Source organism: Eucalyptus grandis, chromosome 2 (assembly GCF_016545825.1).
Source record: "Eucalyptus grandis isolate ANBG69807.140 chromosome 2, ASM1654582v1, whole genome shotgun sequence".
NCBI lineage: Eukaryota > Viridiplantae > Streptophyta > Magnoliopsida > Myrtales > Myrtaceae > Eucalyptus > Eucalyptus grandis.
In genome coordinates, this window is record NC_052613.1 from 12,319,404 (window position 1) to 12,329,818 (window position 10,415).

The 10,415-nt window shown below is 39.2% G+C and overlaps 1 protein-coding gene and 1 long non-coding RNA gene across 4 annotated transcripts; both read left to right on the top strand.

Annotated features, from left to right (window-relative positions):
* The first annotated feature begins 1,071 nt into the window (after positions 1-1,071).
* LOC104428432 (putative disease resistance RPP13-like protein 1) lies at positions 1,072-8,094 on the top strand. 3 transcript variants are annotated; one of them, XR_005548693.1, is made up of 5 exons: positions 1,097-5,374; positions 5,458-5,512; positions 5,796-5,856; positions 6,709-6,788; positions 7,424-8,094. XR_005548693.1 is itself a non-coding variant. In XM_039307749.1 (2 exons), exons 1-2 carry the CDS (start codon positions 1,184-1,186, stop codon positions 2,766-2,768), a joined length of 1,494 nt encoding a protein of 497 aa, XP_039163683.1. In that variant the 5' UTR covers positions 1,072-1,183; the 3' UTR covers positions 2,769-2,899. The 3 variants fall into 3 exon arrangements, 1 of the variants encoding a protein (XP_039163683.1); XR_005548692.1 differs by lacking the exon at positions 5,458-5,512 and having other exon boundaries at positions 7,424-8,093; XM_039307749.1 differs by lacking the exons at positions 5,458-5,512; positions 5,796-5,856; positions 6,709-6,788; positions 7,424-8,094 and having other exon boundaries at positions 1,072-2,641; positions 2,733-2,899.
* A 26-nt stretch (positions 8,095-8,120) lies between these two features.
* Positions 8,121-9,112, top strand: LOC120290908. Its single transcript, XR_005548694.1, has 2 exons — positions 8,121-8,508; positions 8,645-9,112. It is a non-coding gene; the product is annotated as an uncharacterized LOC120290908 (long non-coding RNA).
* Positions 9,113-10,415: the final 1,303 nt, after the last annotated feature.

Genomic DNA, 10,415 nt, shown 5'->3' on the forward strand with positions numbered 1-10,415 from the left:
TGTGAATAACAGAGACTATCAAATCTATTGAGTCATGAAATTTGGTAGGACCCTTCAAAAATCTCGCCACGACATTCAATTAGTTGGTGATTTGTGACTCGTTTAATATTTATAGGGTAAAATAAAGCAAGTTACTTTATGGATTAGTTGGTGTGGCTGACCCTTTTTCGTGCTTAGCCAAAAGCACATGCTTCTGCTTTTCTTATTGAAAAGACAAGCCGTCTTTGATGACTTGGAAATCTACAACAGAAAATAAGATGCAATCGTTGGGTGCATCCTCAATATCTTAGGTTTCAAATTGTTTATTTTAGTCGGTGCAAGTTGCATGAAGATGCTTATTTGCCAATATCAATAACTGCAGTTAACTTCATTCACTGTAGATAAGAAAAAGGGTTAGCAGACCAACTAATGCATTAACCAAGTTGCTTTAATTTACTTTATGGAAATGGTAAACGAGTCACAAATTACCTACTCAAAAATACATAATCTAAGGAAAATGACACAAATTATACTTTAGGCATCGCACCGATGAACAAAAAAATCATGTTCAAAGGACCAAGCTTCACCTATTAAGTGATTCCGAGTTATCAACTACCATCTTAACATTCTTCCGCAGGTTATTGCTGTGAATTTTTAGCAATAGAACTATCATACCAAAGCGTACACGGATCGTGTATTCACCAATAAAGCAAAAAAAACAAATACATTAGAATCATAAAGATACTGAGAATATACTGATGCTAAAAAAGCCAACGAAACAGTCGCGAGTGACGATACTTTTGACGAAAATATGCGTGCAATCTAAGTTAAGCATGCGAAGACTCTGTTTTGGACGGCCGAAAGTCAAGGTCCAACAACCAAAGATTTTGATTTGAAGATAAAGGAGAGCAATTGACGAATGAAGCACTTGTGGACAAATGTTTTTTAATTTGATTTGTCTAACCTTTGATGTGCATCCTTAAAAGTCTTCAACTTTCTTTAGTATTTTTGGTAGATGAACGTCTTGGTCTTTATTTAATATTTTTGGTTGTTGAATGTTAGGTCTTCCTAGACTTCATAGGTCTTTATTTAATATTTTTGGTAGTTGAATGTTAGGTCTTCCTAGACTTCATAGTTGTCTCTCTCTATTAGCTCATTTGCTTCATCACAGCACCTTTGTTGTTCTCAACACTGCTGATTCACCATGGCCATCCGAGAGATAGTTTTGGGTTCCTTCTTGGCGTCCTTTTTTGAGGTCCTATTTGACAAGTTGACTTCTCTAGCATTGGGCTATGTGCAGCAAGAAGGAATCAGCGTTGCCCTGCTCGAGGAGTGGAAGGAGATGCTGGTCACAATCGATGCAGTGCTAGCTGATGCAGAAGAAAGGCAACTCGATGGTAACCATCTAGTGAAGCTGTGGCTGGACGATGTTAGGGACTTGGCTTATGACATGGAAGACTTGCTCGATGAGTTCGCGCTCAAAGTTGTTCAAGTTAAGTCAGAGGTAGAATCCGGCACAAGCATAGGCGGGGTGAAATGGAAGTTCTCTTGCTTTGGCCAACATAAATCCTCTATGTTGAATCTGATCCCACGCTCACTTGTGTCTAAAACCAAGGTCCAGGAGATCAAGGGCAGGTTGGAAACAATTGTCACCGGAAAGGCTCGTCTAAGCTTAAAAGAGAATGTTGTGGACAGATCTAACTACACCAACAAAAGGGATCCCACCTCTTCTCTACCAGAGCCTCGGTTTTTTGGTAGGGAGAAGGAAGAAGCACAGGTACTCGAACTATTGATCAGTGAGGTCGAAAATTCCGATGCCACGCTAAGCATAGTCCCCATAGTTGGGATGGGTGGTGTTGGAAAGACAGCCTTGGCTCAACGATTGTATAATGATTCCAAAGTGAAAAGCTACTTCGAGAGGAGAGCTTGGGTTTGTGTGTCGGATGTTTTTGATGTTCTTGACATAACAAAGACTATATTGCGGTCATTCACCGGGTTGTCCTGCGAGGGTGAAGATCTTGATGGGCTTCAAGTTAAGTTGAAAGATAGTTTATCTGGAAAGAAGTTTCTTGTGGTTTTAGATGATGTCTGGAATGAGAATTACGGAAAATGGACTGACCTCTTAAAGCCATTTGAAGCAGGGGCCAAGGTAAGCAAGATTATCATCACAACTCGCAACCTTCCTGTTGCTTCCATAAGAGGAGCTTCGCCATATCCTTTGGAGGAGTTGTCCCTTGATAATTGTACAAGCTTATTAGCCTTTCATGCTCTTGGAGTGACAAATTTTAAGAGCCACCCATATCTTGAAGCAATAGGCAAGGAATTAGCTGAAAAATGTAAAGGCTTACCTTTGGCAGCGAAGATGTTGGGTGGTGCCCTATGTAATGAAAGGAATCCTGGTAAATGGAAATCCATCTTAAATAATAGAATATGGGATCTTCCAAAGGGAAAAAAAGATGAGGTTCTCCCAGTTTTGAAATTGAGCTATGTCCATCTTCCTTCTTACTTGAAGAGATGTTTTGCTTATTGTGCGGTGTTTCCCAAGGATTATGAAATTGAGAAGGATGAGCTGGTACTCTTATGGATAGCGGAGGGCTTTTTGGATGGACAAAAAGCAAATGATGACATCTCGAGATTGGGATGGGATCACTTCGATGAGTTGGTATCTAGATCATTTCTTCAACAATCAAGATTTGACGCATCTAAGTTTTCAATGCATGATCTTCTTAATGATCTAGCAAAGTCAATTGCAGGTAGGACATGCTTTAGCTCAGGGGAGTCTTTGCTAGCAGCTGATGAAGATGATGCATCTCTTGAAAAAGCTAGGTATGCATCATTCATCTCGACGCTATTCGTTACATCAAAAAGCTTGAGAGCATACGAACACATGAAGGTAATAAGAAGTTTAATGTTACTGCATGATAGATTCAGTTGGAAAGACAAATTTCACATTTCCAATAAAGTGTTACAAGACTTGTTGATAAAATTGAAATACTTGAGGGTGTTCTCGTTATGTCATTGTTCCATCATAGAGGTACCGAATTGTGTTGGTGATTTAAAACACCTTCGATATCTCAATTTCTCATACACGGATATTAAAAGGCTACCGGAGTCAATTGTTGCCCTGTGCAAATTACAAGCTTTGATCTTAAGAGGTTGTCGCAAGTTTTCTATGTTGCCTCCAGGGATCACAAAAATGATCAACTTACGGTTTCTTGACATTAGAGATACAAAGAGTCTAAAAGAGATGCCATTGGATATTAGTAATTTGAAGAATCTTATTATCTTGTCCAAATTTATAGTAGGACCAAAGAAAGGAACACAAATAAAGGAGTTAAAGAACTTGTCACATCTTCAAGGAGAATTGTTCATATCAGAATTGCAAAAGGTGGAAGAAGTAAGAGATGCAGTTGATGCTAATTTGATTGGAAAGCGAGGCATTAACAAATTGTTCTTGCATTGGGGTAACAATTTTGGAAACATTCGAAATGATGAGCATGAAGCACTGGTGCTTCGCTCTCTACGGCCTAACACTAATCTTGAAAATCTCACCATCTCTGATTATGGTGGTGTAATATTCCCAAGATGGTTAGATGATCCATCCTATTCTAAAATGGTGTCATTATGCTTGCGGGATTGTCCTAAAGTTACATTGTTGCCGTCACTTGGACAGCTACCTTCACTTAGAGAATTATCTCTTGAAGGTTTAAATACAATAAGCATGATAAGCTCTGAATTTTATGGAGGTAAAAAGCCTTTTTCATCCTTAACAACTTTGAAATTTGACGAAATGTGGGAATGGAAGGATTGGTATGCTAAGGGCTCAGGAGAAGAAGTCCCATTCTCTTGTCTTCAGCATCTTGTTGTCCGAAGCTGTATTTCGTTAGTTGGGACATTGCCTCATCAACTTGATCATCTCACGAAGCTTGAAATTCATTCATGCCCACATTTGAATAACTCAACCAGTGTAGTTTGTGTTCCATCTCTTCGTGAGTTATACCTTGAGGATTGTAATGAGGAGATCATGAAGAGTTTTGCAAACCTAACTTCTTTAACCATTCTCAAAATTAGGAATCTTGCAAAGCTTGTTTGCTTTGATCATGGGTATATGAGTTGCTTGGTCAAGTTAAAGGAGCTTCATATAGGACAATGTGACAAGTTAACACACTTGTGGCAAGATGGAAATGAAATGCAAAATCTTATTTGCCTTCAGAGTTTAGTCATCGATAGTTGTCTTCAATTCACATCTTTTGTGGCTGGAGAAGGAGAAATACAACTACCTTGCAACCTTGAAAGGATGGAATTGAGGGGTTGCACGAGTTTAGAAAAGCTTCCAAGCAAGATGCACACACTCAGACATTTGAGCATTTGGAATTGTCCTAAACTCATAGGATTAACCATTCCTCTAGATGATCGCAGCAGTAACAACTTGATATCTCAACTTGAATATTTGAAATTAGATGAATGTGATTCTCTAACATCCTTTCCCTTTGCCAAGGGTACAATTCCTGCTTTGAAGACACTTTATATTTGTGGGTGCAATGGAGTGGAGTATTTGGAAGAAATTACCGTAGAATCACTAAATACTTTGGGTATTGCTAGCTGCAAGAATCTGGGAAGCCTACCACAGTGCATTCACACGCTCTCTCATCTCACTCATTTGGAAATATTTAATTGTCCAACATTGGAGATAGAGGACTTCCCTCCCGTTCCCATCACCCTGTCACTTTTATCTCTCATTGAATGTCCGAAGATAAAGTCTCTACCAAATCAATGGCATCATCTTACATTCCTCCAGGAACTATACATTAGTGCTTGTGGAAATATCAAATGCTTCCCCGAAGGAGGTTTGCCTCCCAATTTGCGGCGGCTTATAATTTTAGGGTGTGAGAATCTAAAGCAGCCAGTAGGAGAATGGGGCTTATACATGCTCACATCCCTCAAGTATTTGACAATTGACTTGAGCATGGGAAGGGAGGGAGAGAAAGCGTGGTTTCCTTCGGAGGACAAGAAGGAGGAGGATGCGTGGAGTCTTCTATTTCCTTCCTCTCTAACCTATCTTTCCATTTACAATATGAGGAACGTTGAAAGACTATCAAGTGGTTTTCGCAACCATCTCTCGTCTCTCAAATGGTTATGCTTTATGATTTGCCCGAAATTGAGGTACTTGCCAGCGGATGGACTTCCTCCCTCCCTCCAAGTATTGGGGATAGAAGGATGCGAGATGCTAAAACATCAATGCTCAAAACTCACCGGACAGTATTGGCCCCTAATCCAAGAGATCCCTCTCATCGACATTGATCGGGTTCAGATCCAATGAATTGCGATCGACTACATCCGAACCATGCTAAAAGATTTGTCTTTGTTGACTACAGTCAAGTTTCCTAAAGTTCAGGTAAGCTTTTGGTTTTGAAGGCATCAATTTCGATTCTCCTTCCTCAATTCAATGTGTGATACAACCTAATTTTTTCTATGAAGATGTTTCACATAAATTTCCAAAACCAACCACTGAAGCTCAAAGACTGACATTTGGGTGGGTGTTCTCATCTGGTTGCATCAGTTCAGTTTTGTTGGACAATTGAAGTGTAGGACGAAATGCTCTTAGTGCTGCTTCTTGCTATATCTCTGACATATCTTTAACTCTGCTTGATGTCCAAACAAGTTGTGCATGAAAATGGACTATACTTTGCATGAGAATCACGAAGAATTATAGCATTCCTCAATTATATTCCTTTGAAATTTCAGAGCTTGTTGTATGCTCTCTTTCCAACATATTTTTCTTGTGTCCCAACTCATTCACTTTGGTTGTTCTGCAGATAATATTGTGATTTGTATTGGCAAAATCTCTTGGAAGGATCACTTGCGAATGCTATTGAGGTAGGGCTAATGCTGTCAATGTTATGTGTTGTTTTCTGCAATTCAACCCCATCCCCAAAAAGGAAAAAAAAAGTGTTTAATTTTATCTGGTGCACTAATATGTTCTAAATTTTCTTCTAGTATATAAGATCTAAATAAGAATAATCTTTTTCGAAATCTAATGTGGAGGCTAGGGGACGCAATTTTATTTTTTTCTTGTGGTTTTCTTTAGAATCGAGAACCTTCTTTTTATTGATGATAATCCTTCGTAGTTTTAACCAGGTGATCCAGGATAAAAATTTTCGGCATGTCATGGCTTTAGCTTTCAGTAGAACTCTAATTCATGACAGCATTGATATTCCATAAATCACCTCCTGTTTAGGTCTTGATCTCTGGTGGGCTAGGAACGAAGACTTACAACTTGCTCGAAATTTCAGCTAATATACTAATGCTTGTTTGATTGAGATTATAACAATAGTCTGCCCGCCTCTATGTTTGCAGTCAGCAATGACCTCTGGGGCATATTTATTCGGTTCTTTAAAGTATTAGTCGTTTGCATTTTCTCCACCGTGGAATATAGTAATGTCATACATTATTGTATCTGAAAGAAACAAAAGCTTTGAGCTCGCTTGGGTTTATCTGGTGTAATTGGAAATTTTGCGCTTCAACCAATGTGTAACTTTTCAGGCACATCTCCTCCTCTAAAACTGTTGCATATGTAAAGTTTTTGTTGAAGCAATTTTATTATGACATTGTGAAGCTATATTAGAGGGCAGCCAATTTCTAATCTGAATTGTGGTTCACTCTCTACTTTATCTGAGGCTTTTTGGATGTTATCGCACATATAACATGGTACTTTGATCATACAATTAGGTGGTCAGAAAAGCAGAGTTGCATTTGCCAAGATAACTTTCAAGAAACCTCAGATAGCTTTGCTTGACGGCTATCATCTGGTAAGTTAACTCATTTTTCTCCACCTTATGATTTTCGATAAACTTTTTAGTCAGCTTGTTATTGTTCTTACACTAATTGAACTTATCGGAATCTAGTCTTTACATTGAGAATATAGTACAACCAATTAGTGATCACAGCTACAGGGAGCCTCTGCCATCATATATCTAATTTATATAGGAACCAAAACCAATCTAATTGTTCCGACTGGCAATATTGGGAATAGAACATTTATGCTAGCCTGGCTAGTGTTTTTGTATTACAGTGATCTATGATACCAAGTAGTTCGGGTATCTGGGCCTATCGGCAGTATTGGGCCTTGCACATGATTAATGTGGAAGTTTCTTTGTTTATAAATGTGGACTTTAAGTTCTGCTTTAATGACCAGGGACTACTAAAGTGTTATTGTTGTAAATTAATAGTTTCTTATCTAAGGAGTAAGGATAGACAGAGTATGACTTTGCATTTTTCACCATCCCCAACTATAGGATTTTGATGTAGTTGAGGCATTCATTCAAGGTCTTGTTCCAAGGAGGAATTCTGGTTGTGAGATTGATTTCCTCGCCAAAATACTTCAATTTGGCAAACGATGGATCATCTTCACAGCTAATTGCCTTCTTTTCACCTTGATTTGCAGGTTAGTCAAGATGAGCATCTAATCTGTAAGCATGGACGAGCTCTGGGTGGTTCCTAAAGGCAAGGTGACGCCTTTCCATGCAGATTTCCAGGATTTATAAGAAGATACTTCTACTCTCATGGAATCAGATGAGTTTAGTTCTTGTCATCAGCAAAGAGTGGTTCACCGGGGTCACACTTCCTTACAAAACAGAAATTGAGTCTTAGCTACAGAGAGAAAGCAAAGAAGGACAGAGGATGGCTGCTGGTATGCAGGACATACTTACAATTACATCAGCCCTTATTTATCATATAAACTTGATTAGCGCTTGTGGAACTCAAGTATTTTACATTGAGTATGCAGTGCCATTTGCCAATAGTTTCGGAGGCAACTAAGTGTCTGTTTTACGAGAAGTCAACTGTAGAGAAACATTTTCCCCATTTTCATTTTTTTGGCACTGTTTAGGAGAATTTTATAGAAAATATTTTCTTAGTCAACAAAAAATTTGTACTTTCTTGCAATAACAACTACTGTAGAGATGGAAGAATGGATTGAAAACAGAGGTTTTGAATACGTGAATATAACAGCAAAATTCTGAATGAGCCCTTCACATAAAAACCCATATTCAAACTATTGCCTAGATCATCTTTCTTATATTCAAATATCCATTCCATCTCTTGACAACATTTGACGCGATCCTATATTTTTCCTATGCGGGAGGGGAGAGGGAGGAAGGATCAATCGCCGTAGCTACTCTTGGGTGTTAGTTTGAGGATTCTGCATTTGCTACGAGATGCTTTTATTCTGAGAAGGTCATCACCCAGCGACATCCATGACCCACTCTTTGGAAGTAGGCGAGCCCCGTCACCATTAATCCCGTCAAGTTGCCAATGGTTCAGAATTAATCACCACGTAGTGAGATGCACGCGCTACCATCACAAGTGGTTTCGATCTCGTGACCTCACTTTTGTAGAATGGCGGCCCATACCAATAAGTCACAATCATTGGGGATTAGGGGTCTCCCATTATTGTGGGTCAACATAATCATTAGATTTATTCAGCGGGAAAAAAAATCATCAAAAGGGGTCACTAATTTCTAAGAGTAGGTAAGTTAAGCATCTCGGTTCTTGTCTTGTTTGTTCATTTTATTTTATTTTTGTTGTTGTTGGGTGGGTATGCATATAATTTTGTTTGTCTGATCACTGTTATATTTGTTTTTTTTTTTTTTTGGTGAATGGTAAGTATATATTGAAGCTTGAACCAATATACAGCAAGATCAGTGCCAAAAACTTGCACTCAGGAGCTAGGAGCTAGTGAGTGGAAGGGCGCCAGCAAAAGAAGCCAAGCGGCAGAAAAAGAACAAAGGCTAACAGCCAAAAATAGGAAAACCCAAAAACCCGGAGTCAACAAGGACACCCGAGAGCAGGCTGGCAAACAAAGAAGGCCAAAGGAGCCCCCACAAACAAGCACCTAAGTAGAATACGAAGCACCCAAGAAAATAGAGTGATCAAAACCCCAACATCTCTGGAGTCTTCTATTTCTTGTATTGCCGGGAACATTCTTGAAGGCAAGCGCCTTAAAGGCGAGCGCCCTAAGTAGAATACGAAGCACCTAAGGTTATATTTGTTTATTATGCAGGAAAGATAGTTTTTATTCAGGACTAACTAATTGTCCCATTCCAGATCTTTTAAATTTCTTATTTTTTACTCACACTTATGCTAATCTTCAAGTTGAAGAGTTTCCGATTGAACTACAGCATGGTTAAAATTTTATTGGTGGAAAGGCTATGGCTATTGGAGAAAGCCAGGAAATTAAAGAAAAAATCTGGGACTTTTACTTTGCTTTTCAATACATAATTTTTTATTTTTGTAAACCATTCATTTTGAAGTTGGTTATTACTTGATGCAAGAAATTCTCAACTGGCCCCCAGATCAAAAAAGATACCGACTTTCTCACATCCTATATGATATGAAAAGCTTATTTGGAAATAAAGACAAGAGGAAGAAATATAGATTGCCCTTTAGATGTTAGTCTTTTCAATTGATTAATTGCCAAAAATAGTGTCTTTATCGATTAGAATGTTGTAAGGTACGATATATCTATCACAAGGGTGATAGAATTATATCTGAACAAAGCATTTTGTATCAAACACATAAAAAGTGACGGAGGCACGGAATCGCAAGTGCTAAATACTTAACATGGGGAGACACTTGAGCATTAAAAGTTCCAAAAGATACACTTAAATGTCAAAATCGGAAAAGAATGGAACACTTAAGACATGTTTGATAACACTCCCGGGAACAACTAATTATATCCTTTTGTTTTTAAAAATAAAAAATGAACAAAAATCCGTTTGATATATATTTTATTCTTAGGAGCAAAAGTCTGTTTTTTTGCTTTTGGGAATAGATTTGAAACATAATCAAAAAGTGGAAAAAAAAATTGCTTCTTGCTCTCATGAACAATTCTTAGAATCAAATCTATTTTTTTTTCTATTTTCTCTTTCCTTTTCTTCTTCCTCTTCTGGGCCAGTCGCCGACGACTGGCTGATGAGGGCCGACAACCTTGTTGGAGCATCATCGGTCCCCGACGACCCTGAGCCACGATGAAGCTCATCGGCCCAAGCCCCGTTGTGACCAAGCAAGGCTAGGCCTCACCTTGGCTAGGTGAGCTTAAGCTCACCTAGATCCGGCGAGGCCGAGCCTTGCTTGGCCACTGCGAGGTTGACCTCATCAACCAGTGCAAGGCTAGGCATCGCCAAGCTAGGGCGAGGCCGACCTCACATCGCCTAGGCAAGGTCAAGCCTCATCGGTGGCCAAGCAAGAGGCTAGGCCTCACCGAGCCAAGGTGAGGTCAACCTCACGCCGCCAGGGGGAGGCCGAGCCTCTGACGAGCTTGCTGGTGCTCACCTACCCTTGCCTAGTCAGTTGCCCACCACGACGGTGGCGGGCAACCGATCACAAAGAAAGAGGAAGAATAAGAGAAAGGAAAAAGGAAAAATAAACAAATAACC